Here is a 17109-nt window from a genome sequence, read left to right on the forward strand (position 1 = left end):
CCTGCAAAGGGAATGGTCTGCTGGGGGCATTAGACAGCAGCATCCCAAGTCTGTGGGTGATGCTGGCTCCCCAGCCTGCATCCCTCATGCCCAGGCTGCCTGGTCCTGTTGAGAGCAGCAAAGCCCTGCAGCCAGAGCTGGTTGTCTGGGCTATTCCAGCCTGGCCACTGTGTATCCCTATGAGTGAGCCGTGCCCTGCGCTCACAGAAGAGCTGGCGAGGGAACATCCCTGGGAGGGTCTGTGTGTGTGGGCATCCCAAGGCACTGCCTCACCTGGGAAGATCCTAGGGAACCAGAGGGTGCTCATGCAGTCCCGTGCCGGACCCCTCCCCGGCACACAGCTGGGGGAGAACCGGGGGGGGCCCTTCAAACCCTCGCTCCTGAAATCAGGGTGTTATATTTACTTTCCCCTTTTGGCAGCTAGAAGGGGAAGCCCATCCCAGCCCCTCATTGTTGTCTCAGCGAGTTAATCAGATGCCATAATCCTGTTGTGGAAATATCGGGCCTCCCTGGAAACAATGGGGAGCGAGAATATTGTGGTTAAATTTCAACCAGCTGCCTCCCTGCTCTGTTTGATCCCCGCCCGCAGGCCCGGGCCCCTGGCGAGCAGGCGGCGCGGCGGGGGCCGGAGCCCCGGGGGTGCCACCCCGCGCCCCCTCCGCCGCGAGGGAGCCCCGCAGGACGCCCCTCCAAGGGGGGCCGAGGGTGCGCGGCGGCCCGGGCGCACCTTGGGGCGGCGGCGGGGCTGCCCCGGGGGGCAGGTGGCGGCGGGCACCCCCGGTGGGGTGGGCTGCGGGGCTCGGCAGGGGGGAGGAGGCTGCGGGCGGCCCGGGGCAGGTTCCACGGGGAGGAGGCGAGAGAGGGAGGGCGCTGGGAGGCTGGGACACCGGCAGGGTGCGGTCCTGGCGGTTCCCGGTCCCGGATCTCTTCAATTTCCCCTCTCACTCCTGCCCAGGGAGCCGAGGCAGCGGCGGCTCCGGCTCCGGCTCCAGCCTTGCCGCGCTGACCGCCGAGGCGCAAACCGCGGAGGGCTCCGGCAGCGCCGAGCCCCGCGCCCCGCGCCCCGCAAGCGGCCGCTCGCCTGCCAAAACAAACGGCCCTTCGCTATTTATTGCCGCCGCCGGGCCACGGCAGCTCAGAGCGGGCCGACGCCAGCTCGCCGCACCGGGCAGCCGGAGCGCACCCGCGCCGGGCAGCCGCCGCGCCCCGCCGCCGCCGCCGGCACCGGCACCTGCCCGCCGGCTGCGCGCCGCATGGGGAGCCCCGGGCCGGGCGGCGGGAGCGGCGGCCGAGCTTAGTGGGGACCCGGAGCCACCTGTGCCCCGGGCCGCCCCGGGGCCGCCGGGCGCGCCATGAAGCCGGCGCGGCTGCTGCTGCTGCTGAGCGGGTGCGCGCTGCTGCTGGCGCCGGCCGTGCGCGGCTGCGGGCCGGGCAGGGTGGTGGGCAGCCGCCGCCGCCCGCCCCGCAAGCTCATCCCACTCGCCTACAAGCAGTTCAGCCCCAACGTCCCCGAGAAGACGCTGGGGGCTAGCGGCCGCTACGAGGGCAAGATCGCGCGTAACTCGGAGCGCTTCAAGGAGCTGACGCCCAACTACAACCCCGACATCATCTTCAAGGACGAGGAGAACACTGGCGCCGACCGGCTCATGACCCAGGTACGGCACCGCTGCCGCCCGGTTCTACCCCCGCGCCGGGCATCTGCGGGCACCGGGGCTGCCTCAGAGCGCCCTGCCACCCCGCTCTCCGGGGACCGTGTGGGCCCCGCGCTGCGGCTTCCCCGTCCTGCCCCGGGCATCCCGGTGCCGGCTCCGGGCTGCCGGCGTGCAGCGAATGCATCTCCCTTTGCCGGGCGCTCTGTTCCTTCGGCTGCGCTGTGCGCGACGGACAGCACGCTGCGCCTTGGGACGGCAGCACCCTGCTCCCGGAACCGGCAGCACCTTGTCCCCCAAGACGGCAGCAGCCTGCCCCGCTGCTCCTCGGAGCCTGTGGCACCCGTGTCTTGCTGCACCCCGAGGAATGCCCTTGTGACTCCCGAGCTGGCAGCACCCTGCGTTGCTGCCCCTCAACTCTTGTCCCACTGGTCCCCAGGCTGGCATAGCCCTGCACTCCAAGCTGGCAGCAGCCGGCCCTGTGCCCCTGAGCTGTGCCACACTGCCCCCGATCCAGCAGCATCCTCCCACATCCCCTCGATCCAGCAGGGCTGTGCTGCGCTGTTCCCTGCTCAAGCAGCACCCTGGCCCATGCAGCCATCCTGCCCCTGCCCCTCTACTCTGCCTCCCCGCTGGCAGGGCAGGCAGCCTGCCCGTTGGATCCGAGGGATAGACCAGAGCCTGGTGTGCTGCTGTGTCCAGGAGTGCCCTTGCTGACCTTGTCCCCACTCTGACACTGAAACCCTCAGTGCTCCCCTTCCTGCATGTCTCATGTGGGATGGTGCAGGGTGCTCAGGGGGAGCTGCTTGCTGTGCTCAGGGCTGGGGACAGCCTGTTACTGCCAATGCCTTGTTGCAGTCAGCTCACAAGTACCCGGGGCTGGCAGGAAGGATGGGGGGGTGAACGACACAGACGACAGCAGAGGAGGGGGGGTGATGCTGGACGAAGGTTACTCTGTGTTTTAATATTGCCAGGAGAATGCCTGAGGGTTTCAGGAATGCAGATAAGGAGCCGCACGGCCTTGCTAAGAAACCTGGCTACCAGCCTCAGCAGGGTTACAGCCTGAACGAGCTCCTGGGGGAAGCAGAGGGGAGCTGGGCTGCCCCTTCTGCCCACTGCGCCCCCGGTCAGGGGCTGGCAGGTGGGTGAACATGAGGGACTGTGATGGTGGGCACTGAGCAAGGCCCTGGCCATAGTGTCTGACCAAGGTGTTCCTAACATTGGGAGGAGAAGCTTCTTGGGTGCTGGCTTGACAGCTCTGCAGCCCCGTGTGCCCTGAGAGCAGGTCCCTCAGGGCAGGGACCATAGTCCAGGTTGGTTTTCAGGCTGGGGACTGTAGTAGAGGGAGCAGGATCCCCTGCAAGGCAGCAAGCTTGGGGAGTTGCACAAGTTGTGGTTGCTGGTGACTGGAGCCCTGGGGCTGGGCTGTAACCTGCCTCCCCTGGGGAACAGCTTCAGGGATATTTGAGGAAGCAGTGAGCTCCTCTGGTCCATACATCGGGGAAGTGGATGACATAATTGGAGGCAGGAGAATGCTTCTTGCTGTGTTTTCTCCTGAGAGTGCTCCCTCCACCTTCTGTAACCCAGGCAGTGCCCCTCAGCACACCTGGGAGAGGGAGATCTCGGTGTGCCAGCCTAACATTTCATGCTGTACCACTGCCTTGTTGGCAGAGCACCTAGAAGCATCTTGGTCTTCCTGGGTTGCACAAATGAGGGTTCTTACTCCAGTAGGGTCCCCGGCCACCACACATCCATGCACAGATGGGTACCACTGTGCCTTGGGCAGCTCTGCAAGGAATTCTTCCTCTTGCTATGGAGGTGGCATGATTTCTGGTAGCTTGCTGCCATCCCACAGCCCTCTGGGATTTTTCTGTGGCCCCTGGCTGGGGGAGATCCCCCCAGATGTGGGAACTCTAGCTCTGGCACCAAGTCCTGTGTTGCTATGGGTTGGGAAAGGCCATTGACCCAACTCCTTGTCCCTTCCCCCAGAGCACTGGCTTTTACTGCTGTTGACTCACTTCAAACCTGTTTTCTTTCCCCAAGTCCAAGGGTCTGGGTGTCCCAGGCAGCCGGAAGATGTCGCCTGCTTAGAGGAGTGGGTAGTGCTGCTCTCTGCCTGCCTTTCCTTTATCGTTTCATCTTCCTCAAGAATTCCAGTGTGTTTGCTCTCACTGGTCCCACTCGGAGGTGCTGAGATAAGGCTGGAGGCAGAACCCGCCTCACCTCTCCCCAGCAGCCTGGCCCAGGAATGCCGTGGGTCCCCTGCCCCCATGGAGTCCCAAACCCAGCCTCTCCCTACCCCAACCACCATCCCTTGCAGCCACTGCTTGTCCAACTGACACGGAGACCATCCTTGCAGTGATGAGGAATCTCTCATGAAGACTTTGGGGTAGGACTTTTGGCTTCCTTTGGAGGAAACCTCCCTTCAGGAGGAGATGCTAGTAAGACCCCTCTTCTCCTGGACAGGCTCTGGGCATGGGAGTAGCTGTGGCCAAGCACACTCCATTCATGACACCTCTGCTGAGACTGTGGTCACACCTGAGTGTCTTTCACACTTCCCCTGAAATGACCCTGGGGTCCCTGCTGATTGCACCCCATCTTGGAGCTCTGTCCTGCTGCCTTCCCTACAGCGGTTTGGCTTGCCCCACAGGGCATGGTTCTGTCCCTGGGAGGGACACAAAAAGGGAGATGCAGAGGTTGGGGAGAAGGTGGGTAGAACTTCTTTTCTCAGCCCAGCATCCCCATGATCTTCACCATGAGGTGCATGGGACAGCAGAGCCACCAGCTTTATGGGGCCCCATTCTGCATGTGAGCTGGGGGTGCCTGGTCATCTGCACCACTACAGGGACAAGCTGTGCCCTCCCTGCAATCACCCTCAAGCACAGACCCCGTGGACAGGGGGTTTATGAATTTTCTGGTCCCTGCCTACCTGTTTGTACAGGCAGCAGAGCCCCTGGGCAGACACTGCCCATCTCTACCTACTTCCTGCAGCTCCTGTGTGCTCCCTGACCACTGCTGCCTGCTCCTTACCCATCCCTGTCTATCTCTGTCTTCTCTCTGCCGCCTGTGCCTGCTCCCTGCCCATCCCCACCTGTTCAGCCTTGCCTATCACTGCTTGCTCCCTATTTATTTTCGCTCATCCCTGCCTGTTTCCTCCTCCTAGTGGCTTCTTCCCTGCCGATCCGTGGTTGTTCCTGGTCCGCTGGTGCCCTGCTCACCATTCCCCCCCGTCAGTACCTGCTTCCTCCCCGCCCCGCCTGTGCCTGCCCGGTTCTTGTCCATCGGTCCCTGCTCCCTGCGGTCCCCGCCGGTCCCTCCCGCGCTCTGACACCTGCTGGCCACCGATGGCACCGGCAGAGCTGGGACAGGGCGCTCCCGGGCTCTGCCTGACGCTGTCCCTGCCTGGGGGAAAAGGCTGGCACAGTCTCGTTGTTTTTGTGCGCGCAGGGTGCCCCTGGAGGACAGAAAAGCTGGCAGTGAGGGCCGGAGGGGTGCCCAGAGCGGGGTCCTGGCATGGTAGTGCTAAAGGAATGCCTGGAGTGATGGCTGGGGGGGATGCAGGGGGGCTCCAGGGATTCCCTCCTCACTTCCAGTGCTGAATTCCCTTACTGCGGGGTCCCGGTAGAGCCAGGGACCTTGGGAACAACTTGTCACATGTGCCAAGTGGCACCGCAGTGGTGCTGGACGGGGACAAAAGTCACTCTCCTCCCTATTCCTCCTCCCCTCACCTAGCAAACTGTTTGTCCAGCACCTTCCTGGCTTATCTCCCCACGCCCAGAGAGCTGTGGGATGACGGCAGGCCTTATGTGGGGCAAAGGCCTGCCTGGCACTGCCCTTCCCTGGGCCTGGACCCTGCCAAGGGAGAGCAGGTTTCCTCAAGAGCAGCAGCGCCCACCTTCCTAGGATGGGAGCAGGTGCTTGGGGACAGGGTGAGGACCTACATTTTCAGCCCCTGCAGAAGCAGTGTTGGGGCATTTCTGAGCCTGGGTATGTAGCCAGCATCAGGTTTTAAAGCCCTGGCTCATGCTTGCTGTAACTGTCTCAGGACCCATGGCATGCTACGGTGGGGAGCTCCAGTAATGAGCTGGGCATCACACAGATACGTCCCCAGCAGTGGCTGTGTTTTAAGCTGTTGTCCAGTCATTTCATTTAATGCTTCCCGGGACTGGCTTTGTGTCTGACCATGAATGCTCTGTCCTCTGCCCTGATTTTATGGGACTCCTTGTTTCCTGGGGAATGGCAGGAAGGAGTCTTTTACTTCTGTAGAGACAGAGCTCTCCCACCCAGCAAGCACTGGGTGGTGACAATGGGACTCCTGATCCAGCTGGCTACCTCAGAACCAGCTGTACCTGTAGGTGTGAACCTCAGCCTTTAGAGCCAGTGGTAAAAACACCCCAATCTCAGCTTGTCTCTTTTAAATTGCCTTAAGTTTTATACAGTTTCACTTGTTGTGGTTCTTAGGGTGTGCTGTGCAGGGCCAGGAGTTTGATCATATGGGTCCCTTCCAACTCACTCAATTCTACAATTTTTCAGGATCTCACAGAATCTCCTTTCTGGGCTGCACAGCACTAGTCTGTTCACCTGGTTTTCTGTAGAACCTCCCATATTCCTTTTCTTACACATTTTCTATCTCTCCTCCATCCCTTTAGCAAAGGACCAGAAGCTGGGGCTGTACTTTTGCAAGTCAAGCACACAGAGTTTTGATCTTTCCCTGACCTTCAGCTGTGGCTGGGGGATGTGGGGCAGGGCAGGGTAAGGCTGGGAGGACTGCGAAACAGGCATTTGGGGCTGGCATCCCTCTGCTTGCTGGGGAGGACTGCCATGGGCACCTACTTGCATGTGTGACCTCTGTGGCCACAGGGTCTGGGGCCTTTAAGATCTGCTGCTGTTCCTCGGCCCAGGATTTTCAGCCCTTGTGGTGCAGAGAGGCGAAGGGGGCTTCACTCCAATTCTTTCTGTTCCAGCACAACAGAGCTCTTGGGCAGGTTTGGCACTTCCCACAGGAGCAGAGACTGGCTGATGCCATGGGTCTGCCCAGTACTGTGTCCTTGTTACACACACTTGAGCAGCCATACCAAGCAGAGCTGTGTTGAGGACAGGGCAGGTTGTTTAATTTGTGCCTGGAAACAGCCCTAAGGTCCCTGGGACCTCCTCCCAGCCAGGAAGCAGCAGGATTGAAGCTCCTGTATCCTCCTCCTGTCAGATGGGAACTGCTGGGGTGCAGTTAGCACAGGGCAGCTGAGCAGAGAGGGTGTTTCAGCTCAGCCCAGGCTCTGTTGCCCAACAGGCTCTCAAGTGAGCCTGGGATGGGGGGAGAGAGGGAGGAGAAGGGTGCCCTGTAGGGTGCACTCTCTTCTGCCCAGCAGTGGGGTGTCAGGCTCTGCAGGGAGTTTGGAGAGCATGGGGTAGACAAGGCACTTCATGTTCTCAGATCTTCCTGTGCTGGACCAGCCCCCAGGGCCCTCCCTGAGGGCCCAGGGAGGATTAATGGAAGCACGGTAGGATGCAGCCTGCCAAGCAGGCAGCCAATTCCTCCTTCCAAAAACCTTTTCCTGACTCTGTCCCTCTGCCCTACAGCGCTGCAAGGACCGCCTGAACTCGCTGGCCATTTCTGTCATGAATCAGTGGCCAGGGGTGAAGCTGAGAGTGACGGAGGGCTGGGATGAGGACGGGCACCACTCGGAAGAGTCGCTGCATTACGAGGGCCGAGCTGTGGACATCACAACCTCGGACAGGGACCGCAACAAGTACGGCATGCTGGCTCGCCTGGCCGTGGAGGCTGGCTTCGACTGGGTCTACTACGAGTCCAAGGCACACATCCACTGCTCTGTCAAGTCAGGTAAGTCTGGGCTGGGGGCAGTGAGCAGAGCTGGGGGCCAGACTCCCTCCTGCAGCATACCCAGAGAACCCGGGGAGCCTGGCTGGCTGGGTGGGGTGCTCCTGCAGGGGGTGCCAGCTTTTGCATCTTGATTTCCCTATCTGGGGCAGACAGTCAGGTGGGGAGTGAGTCACACACCTGTGGCCAGCCAGTAAATGGGGCAAATTCCCCATCTGGCTCCCATAGACCTACATCTTGACCCACCCTCTCTACCCTCTTCCTTTTCTCATCCCACATCCCTTTCTTCCCCAGCCTGAGCCCCCAGTATGTCCATGGCCCCTGTCTCCCTTGCCTCTGCCCTTGCAGTCCCTTAGTGCCCATGCTCAGCCTCATCCAGCCCTGTCCCTCTCCACTGCTGGCTGCTTTTGAGCTTCTGCTGTCACAGCAGCATCTGTCCATCCCTGCCTAGCCAGGGATGGGGTCAGGGCCATCCAGACAGGGACAGGCCAGGGTACCCTGGGATCGGCTCTTGGCTGTGCAGCACCATTTGCAGAGGGGAGCAGAGCTGGGTGGTGCTTTCAGAGGCGCTGTCGTCTCTGCTGGTGTTCGCTTCCTCCTGCGCGGTGCGCTGCAGAGGGGGCGGCAGGGTGGAGGACGGGGCGAGAGCTGCTCTCAGGCCCTGCCCGTGGTGCGGAGGGGATTGCGTGGGCTGCAAGCCCCGCCGGGAGGAGCAGCCGTGCCCGGGCTGGGCTCCGCGCTGGCTGCCGGCTGCAGAGGGCAGCAGCGCCCCGCGCTCGGCTCCGGCCGCCGCCGCCGCCGGGAGGGGCCGCGCTCTGCCCGCGCCGCGACAGCCGGGGAGGGCTCGGAGGGAGCCTGGCGGCTGCTGGCACCCCCACCCCGAGCAGCAGGGCCGTGCCCGCACAGCCGTGCCCTCGCACACGCCGTGCCCGCACAGCCGTGCCCGCACAGCCGTGCCCGCACGCCGTGCGCGGCGGTGCCGGTATGCCTGTGCTGCCCCGCGCCTCTCGTCCCCGGGCTCGGCTCAGCTCCACGGCACTGTGCCTGTCCTACCGCCCTAGCCCGCAGCCAGCGGCTCGACACCCCCAGACGGCAGCCCGGCCCCCCGCGCTGACCCGCTCCCCGTGCTGATGCCAGGACGGGCACCACGCCGGCCGGCGATGGAAGCGGGGCCGCCGCGCCGCACAGAGGGAGCCATGCACCCCCGGAGAAGAGGGACAAAACGTGGCCGGAGGACCAGGACTCCCGTGCCCCCGGGCACCCTGTGGGGCTGGCAGCAGGAGTGGGGCCAGGCTCCGAAGCAACAACCATGACCCCACAGCTATGAGGCTGGCCAGAGGAGTGGGGCTGTGCCCCTGGAGAAAGACAGAGGCTTTTGAATGCTCCCCTTGGACCAACTGAAAAGGGATGCCATAACCCAAGCAGCAGACTGGGGCCCTGAGGCCCTGAAGGGCTTCTAGAGGCTGGTCATATTCCCCTCACTCTGCAGCAGCTCCTCAGGCCTCTGGGTCCCCCATATTTTTCCCCAAGGCCATGGGCAACCCAAGAGTGTGTGGTGGAGGCTGTGGGATACACATCCTGATCCCCTCAGAACTGTGTACAGAGGGCAGCCGGGCTGCTCCTGCCTCTTAGTAAATGGCTTTTATTTTTGTATGGATGGCCACATGGCCTGTTGTATGTATTGTGTCTCCTCGGGTCCTTCCCTGCACCCACCGACCCCTCCATGCCCAGCACCTATGCCATCCACTTCTGCCAGGCACCCCTCTCACCCTCCTGCTCTGCTGCCTGCCAGGGGATGCAGGGTGCAGGATTTGGGACCTGGCCTCCGGGGCAAGGACAGGGCAGACACTGCACCTCTTCTGAGCAATAAAAGGATTCTGTCCCAGAGATGGATGCCTCTCTTCATGGGCTTGGGGGCTGGGATTTGGCTCTGCCCAAACCTGGGGAGTGATGGGGGCAGTGCCATCTGGGAGGGCACATTCAGGGATTAGATGAGAGAGCTGGGAGAGGGCCCTGAGAGGTGGCTTAGAGCGCAAGGATGGAACTGTGTAGAGCTAGGAGCAGGACCCTGAGGTGAGATGCCACTGGCAGAGGGTGGGACACATCATATAGACACTAACTTGGGAAGTGCTGGGACTTGGGGGAACACTGCTGCTGATGTAGCTAACCACCATTCCTTGGGAAGCCAGGGTTCCCCTGCTAAGTGCCAGAATGGGCCTCTGGTGACACTTCATCTGGGGAGGGGCAGGAGCTTTGTGCCACCATCCCAGGAGACAAGCACAGAAAGTTTGGGTCCTTTACCCTGTGGCAATCCCTAGGGAAGCCCTACCCAGGAAGCTGGTAGCTTTTGCATGATGATGGCCACAGATTGTGACACCTCCCTACAACCCAGAGAAGCAGGAGCTGGCTGGCATCAGTGGTGCAGGGGTGAGCAGGTGGGAGAAGGGAGCAGGACTGCGACGAGTGGTGGAGGGGCGCTGCAGTGCTGGGAAAGGGCGCAGCATCCTCCCAAGCAGTGCCCAGGACCAGCACTGCAGGGAACAGGGATGCTGTGCAGGGTGAGACCAGGCACTCTGCTCCTCAGCCTGCCATCCTCTCAGGGCCCTGCCTCTTGCTTTTTCAAGCTTCAGGTGCCCTCGGTAGTGCTTTGCACATTTCAGGCTGTGGTTGTGTCCCACTCCCGCTACCTACTTTGGGCTTGGGACCTGGCTCTGTACAGCAGGCTTAATGCCCTGGGACAATGCTGGAGTCCCCAGGTGCCACCTCAAGTGACATGGTGGCTGGGGGATGAGGTGCCATGGAGACATTGGTGGCCACAGGTGTGTAGGGCACAAGCTCACATTGATGATGCCAGGGCAGGGTTATGCCTGCAGGGTTATGCACAGTGGAAACGTGGTGCGGAGGGTGTGGCTGATGGGTAACCTTGGTGTCTCTCTCTCCCTGTGCAGAGCACTCAGCCGCTGCGAAGACCGGGGGGCTGCTTTCCCGGGCGGGCCCTGGCAACGCTGGAGGATGGTGCCCAGACGCCTCTGTGGGCACTGCGCCCGGGCCAGCGAGTGCTGGCAATGGACGGGGCAGGCAGGCCCACCTACAGTGACTTCTTGGCTTTCCTGGACAAGGAGCCCCGTGCCCTCACCACCTTCCACGTCATCGAGACCCAGGAGCCGCCGCGGCGCCTGGTGCTGACGCCCACCCATCTGCTCTTTGTGGCAGAGAACGCCTCGGCGCCCACTGCCCGCTTCCGTCCCATCTTTGCCAGCCTGGTGCAGCCGGGACACTTCGTGCTGGTGGTGGCCGGGGGGGGCAGCCTGCAGCCCGCTGAAGTGGTGCGGGTGTGGCACCGCAGGGACGTGGGAGCCTACGCCCCGCTGACACGCCACGGGACGCTGGTGGTGGACGGCGTGGTGGCCTCGTGCTTCGCTCTGGTGCAGGAGCAGCAGCTGGCACAGCTGGCCTTCTGGCCACTCCGGCTCTACCACAGCCTGCTGGGGTGGCCAGGGGTGCAGGGGGATGGTGTGCACTGGTACTCAGGGCTGCTCTACCGCCTGGGCAGGCTGATCCTGCCCCCTGACAGCTTCCACCCACTGGGGATATCCCAGGCGGAGAGCTGAGGGTGCACCGCAGCCCCAGCCAGCACAGCTGGTGGAGGTGGTGGCTGCAGGGTGACTCACTGGGGGCCAGCAGCCCCTCCCAAAGCTGGGTGCCCATGGGGAGCTGCCTCCAGCCCTGCCTGCTTGGGGTACAGCCACCTCTGGTTGGGGGCCACTGAAGCTCCATGGTGTGCCTCCTCCATGTTGACCACCCCCTCCTCACCCCCTGTACCTGGGGACAGGAGGGAGGCATGAAGGGTTTTCCCCCGGGACAGGGGCTGCCCCTGGCTGGATCCACATGCTGCTATGTGTGTGTGTGTGCAATGTGTGTGTGCGTGTGCCGAATTAGCTGATGGAGTCTGAATGGGAGGGGGGAGAGCAGAGAGCCCTGGCTGCTCCACCAAGGTTCCCAGCCTGTCTGCACCAGTGGGGAAGTTTTGGGAGAGGGGCCCAGGGCCCTTTGTTAGGAAGCCTGGGTGGGAAGGCAGGCAATGCTATTTCCAGCCCTGGGATGTGGCAGCTGGAAGGAGGGTGACTCAGGTACTGGGACTGTGCCTTGTCCTTAGCCCAGTGCAGGGGCACCCAAAACAAGCAGGGGTGGGGGGTCTGGCACAGCTCTGGCATGAGACCTCCGACTTTGTGACACAAGTTTCACTGGAGTGATAGACTGGGGAGTGAGGTGCTGAGCTCTGCGCAAAGCCAGCACCAGAGCCACCCAGCTGGGCATCCTGTGGGGCTGCTGTGACAGTGTGGGGTGCTCTGGCTGGCAAGGGGGGCTGTGGAGGCAGACACATGGGCAGAAGGGTGCAAATGCCAGCCAGGAATAGACACACTGGTAAGAGCAGGGGTGGGGAGAGTCAGGGCTGCAACCCCAGCCTGCTGGAGCCTGAAGAAAGAGGCAGAGGAGAAAACCTTCCCAGCATCTGGCCTTGAACTGGCTCAGCCCAAAAGCCTTTCCCCACCCCAAAGCTAAAAAAACTCCTCAAGCTTCACACCCTGGCTGGCCTGACCTCCCCAAGCCCCCAGCACCCCAAACCCTCAGGGTAATTCATTGCTGCTCACCCACTCCTGGGACCTGGGGAAAGTCCTATCAGAGCTGCAGCCACAGTTCCCCCACTCCCAACCCTAGCTAGAGCCTCAGCCTTCCCTAGCTGCACATCAGTGGAGGGGAGGGGGCTGAGAGAGGCAGTGACCCACGTCCCCCTGTAGCATCACGCGTCTCTATTTATTTATCTGCTCTTTGTATGTACCATAGATGGGAGGCAGTGTGGGTGCGTGCAGGGTGAGATGGAAGGGCAGGGAGGGGGTGGGAAATCGTTTGGTTGGGAGGGGGGGGTGATTTTTTTTTTTTAACAAAAAGCAGAAATTATTTAAAGATTATTTTAAAGCACAGTTTTGATGGTGATTGTTGTCCAGGATGAAGTGAGGGAGCAGGAGCGTGGCCGATGGCAGGTGTGTTTTTGTCTCTTCACTGGATGTACCTCTCCTGGTTGGGGACACAGCCCAATAAATCCATTGTCTCCCCAGTCGGAGCTGAAAACTCTGGTGTAGGGAGGGCAGGCAGGGACTGGAGGTGCTTACTGCACCCACTGTTAAAGGGCAGGCAGGGCTAGGGGGCACCATGTGCTTCTCTAGGAGCAAGGTTTGGTCACCCCAGTGCCCTCCACCGGAAGGATGACATCTCTCTCCTCACTACTTCATCCATACCCAGGGGAGGCTGTGGGACTCACCCAGTCTGCACGGGACCGAAGTATCATTAGAGCCACCTGGAACCTAGGGCAAGTGGGCAGGATGTAGTAGGGACAGCCACTGTGGGACTGCCAGGGATACCTCTCCATCCCAGTCTGGACTCACCACCTCAGTGCCTGTCCATCCTTCTGCACCACCCCCAATCACCACAACACCCACCAACCCGGAAGGTGGAGCCTGTACCCTGTAGGCAGGTTTCCAGTGTCACTAGTGTTAGGCAGTGCTGTCCCTCTCTCCTTGTCAGCCCTCTCCCCCTCTACCCCATCCCCCTGCCAGCAGAAGGAAGGTCCAGCAGCCAGCACCCCACACAACCTCCCCACGCCCGTGCCAGCCTCACACCTCTCTGAACACACCCTGCCCCATCTCCACGCTGCCCTGCCGTGGTCTCCTGGGCTGTGCTGGGATCAGCATCTCCCTCGGGCTTTCCCTGGACCCCCCAGCACGGCAAGTGTGAAGCAATTCGGCAGCAGCCTGTCAGCGAGGGCCCTCATCACCGGGCTAATTTAAGGGCTCTGCAAGGCAGCACAGCTAATTTAATTAGCTTCTTATTACAGAGAAGGACAAATTGGTCCCCGGGGGGCCACGGGGGTCAGGCTTTCGAGAAGTGCTTTATGGAGTGAAATTTCAATCAGGCTGCTGTGGCAGGCAGGGGGAGCCAGAGGCAGAGGCTGCACAAGGAGGGAATATGCTCTTTGGGGGAGATCAACTCGGGTCCAGGTTTTAGGGAATCACTGAGTGTGGGGGAAGAATTCTTTGCCCCATTAGGAGGATGGTGCAAGTCTATGGCAGCTGCTTTGGGATGGAGGCAGGGAAAGCAGGGAGGGCCTGGCTCTGAGCTGGCTTCAGGGCAGTGAGAGGGAGGGAAAACATCCTTATGTAAAATGCTAGGGTCTTTCTGAAGCTCCATTAACTCCCCCACAGCTCCATAACCCCACATGAAAAGAATGTTGAGGACAAAATGATGTCCAGCTGACGGACAGGACTTATGGGGGTCTCTTCCTTGCCTGGATGTCATCCTCTGCTTGTCACTCAGCCCCAGGAGAACCAGGACAGCCTGGGAGCTGCCCCACTGCCGATGGGCACATGAAGCAATCCCATCTCCCAGCGTGCCAGTGCCAGTGCCAGGGGAGGGGTGGTCCCAGCAGGGTCCCAGCTGGGCAGTGATGGATGGGGCTGCTGGTGGGTGGCCGGCAGAAGGGCCGGGCTGGAGGGTCCCACAATGGATGTCTCTCCATCAATTTGTCCTCATTACCATATAAATGGTGGGTGGGAGGGAGAGGAAGGGCATGTGGCGACAGGAGACACCCCCACATGTTCCCATCTGGGGTAGCACGTCCCCCCTCCCCATCCTTCCAGCCCTGTCTGAGCGTGTTAAACCAGCTCCAACAACCCCCGGCCTCTAATTCAGCAGAAGAGAGGTACCACCCCCTATTCAGAGCCTTGAAAAGGCTACAGGGTCCGGCGCTGTTAACAAGGGGGGACATGGTCCCCGTCCCCGCCTCTCCCGTCTGTCCCTCGCCCCAGGCCTTCTGCCGCGGCAGCGCCAGCCAGGCTCGATCCCGGCTCCCGCTGGGTGCTGGGCTGGGGCAGGGCAGCACCGGGGCTTGGGGAGCGGGAGCAGAGCCTCCTCTTTGGGGCAGTTTTGGGGGCGCGAGGCCGACAGCGGGTGGGACACTGCCAACGCTGCCCCGCAGAGTGGCCACGTCTCCAGCCGTGGTGCTGGTCTGTCCCCATCGTCCCTTGGCTCTGGGTCCAACCAGGTCCCCATGGCCTGGGCTGGGACGTGATTGGGGAGGGGGGATCACCCCAAAACATCTGTGCCTGCGGACATCGGTTCAGCAGCTTGCAGGGACCCTCCTGCCAGCGAGGGCTGACCGACCCAGAGTCGCCCCCCAAATCCCCGGGAGCAGCTGCCCCGCCCGGCCCAGCCGTGCCCGCAGCGGAGCCGTTCCAGCCTCCCGCTCCCGCTGGCACCAGCGGAACGAATCCTGATGATGGCTTTTCCGAGTGCTGCTGCTCCGGGAGCCGGGGCAGGACCCTCTCTCTGCAGCGCTGTTCTGGGGGCCCGCGGGGTGTCCCAGGACACTGTCCCCGAGCCCACGGAGCCCCGGGGGCAGCGTGATGTGTGCTGCTGAGCCCATCCTGCACCCCGAACTCCCTCCACCTCCCCCTCTGTCCCGAGCCCCTCACCTCTTGCCCCTCTCTCAACCTTGGCACCCGTGTGACAGCATCGCTGGGAACAGCCCCACCACAGGTGCTGCAGAGCCCCTCTGCCTGTGCGTGGCAGCTTCTCCCAGGCAGGGATGGAGGCGTTTTAGCAGGCAACAGCCTCTGGGTGTCAACCAGAGCCTGCTGTGCCTGCGTGAACACCGCGGACAGACAGACAGATGCACGCATCCCTACACATGCCTTTATGCCCTGGACAGACACCTGCCCACCACCGCACTGGACGCCCAGCAGACACCCACCAGCTCTCAGAATGGCCATCCGGTGCCACAAAGTACTTCCTTTTCAGCATGTATCCTTTATATCCCAGGAGCACTCAAATGTCCCTGTGTCCCTGATCTCTGTCCCCTCCAGGAAGAAGCTGGAGGGTGCATGTTACTATAGGGACAGCAAGGACAACAGGACATGGGCACTCCGTGGCAGTGCCCACCTCTGCAGCCATGCCCACCCCACATCTGCCAGGTGCAGAGAGTACTCTGGACCCTTGGAGGGGCCTGACAACCTCTCCCACCACACAGGGTGAACCCTGCCAACCCTCCTGCTGGTGGGACACCCTTAGCTCCCGCTCCCGCAGTGTGGGGTACACGGCTAACACATCAAAGCCACCCTGTCCCTTCCCTCCCCCACTCCCCAGCCACCAGGACACACTCAGCACGCACAGTGGATCCCTGCTGCAGAATTGGCAGAACTGGGGGTGATGCTGGTGGTCCCCACCCTCGAGAGGAGTGAGAGGCAGGCAGGGGCAGCTGGGGACAATGCAAGGGGCAGCCGGCATCAGTCGCCACCTCATGTCTCAGTAGGAGATGGGGACTCCCAGCGCTCTGAGAGCGCTCAGCAGGACACAGCCCCAGGAGAAACGCCACCGCCACCCGGCACTGACTGCCAGCAGCCACTGCGTGGTGCCACAGGGGCGGCGCGATGGGGCTGTGTGAGTATGCAGCCACACGCTGGGGACGAGTAAGAATCTAATCAGGGTCCTTTTCCGTAATAAATCATTTGTCTTAATCCAACGCCCTCCCTCCTGCTCTAATAACTCCCAGCACTGGGCCCCACAGCCACAACAATGCAGCTAATGGAACAATTTATTTTCATAATGGTGCTGGTGGGGAGAAGGGGTGGCCGGGGTGGGGGCAGCATGGTCTAGGGCAGGAGTTTCTAATTAGTGAATGAAATTTGATGTAAGGCTGGAGGAAGATGGATTTGCTTCCTGACAAGGGGCCTTTCAGCTCATCAAAGCACCCGAACAGGGAGGTAAATTAAATTATTTCTAATTCTTCACTAACCTCCAGGGAGTCACCCTTCCACCAGCAAAAGAGGGGTCCATTCCTGAAATGAAGAGGCACTTGAAGGACTGAGGTTAGGTAAAAGGGACTGATGTAAGAGATGGGGATGGCAAGATAGGATGGGGTGAGACAGAGGAGCAGGACAGGCTGCCATTGACTTTGCTGGAAAAATAGGGAGGGAAAAGGTGCTGATGGAGGGAAGAGTTGCAAATGGTCAATAAATAAACAACTCCAAGGACTAATGACTAATTTGCTGTGAGTTTTCCATCCATCCCTGTCACCTACATAGAACTGGAGCAGGGCTGAAACACAGCTGGTGCTGGGATGGAGCAGAGCAGCCCAGCAGCAAGGAAACAGCATCCCAACCCTCAGGGAATCTGAGCAGGGACAGCACTAGACTGTGAAGGGGTGACTGATGCTGAAGTAGGCTAAGGGCCCAGTGTAGGGGATTGCTTCAGCAAAGGCTCCTGTTCTCATGTCTTTGTATAATTTAAGGCCAACACCAATGAGGTCAACGCTTGTGGCATAGAGCTGTTCCTGGGATGCACAGTATTTTTTTCTAAATGCCCAGCTCCTGCAGTCTTGTGATGGAGACTTGTTTTACAGAACAAGTGCACTCCCTCCAATTTTCTCCCTCTTGCAGAGACCTTCCAGTGTCAACCTTGCCACTAGCCCAGTTGTCCCCAGCACCAGAGTGGAAAGAAGTAGTCCTGGTGCTGTGGCTGAAGTCAGTCCCTGGCTCTCCGTGGAGCAGGGAGCATCACAAGCTGTCCCCC

General features: G+C 61.2%; 1 protein-coding gene across 1 annotated transcript; it reads left to right on the forward strand.

The window, feature by feature from the left end:
- Positions 1–1352: 1352 nt before the first annotated feature.
- Positions 1353–11155, forward strand: IHH (Indian hedgehog signaling molecule). The gene is given in 4 exon segments (XM_036386964.2): positions 1353–1655; positions 7227–7488; positions 10434–10456; positions 10458–11155. Coding segments are annotated over 4 exon segments (1227 nt in total). The 3' UTR covers positions 11097–11155.
- The last annotated feature ends 5954 nt before the right edge of the window (positions 11156–17109 follow it).

The sequence above is a fragment of the Molothrus ater genome, chromosome 7 (genome assembly GCF_012460135.2).
Source record: "Molothrus ater isolate BHLD 08-10-18 breed brown headed cowbird chromosome 7, BPBGC_Mater_1.1, whole genome shotgun sequence".
In the NCBI taxonomy this organism is placed as follows: domain Eukaryota; kingdom Metazoa; phylum Chordata; class Aves; order Passeriformes; family Icteridae; genus Molothrus; species Molothrus ater.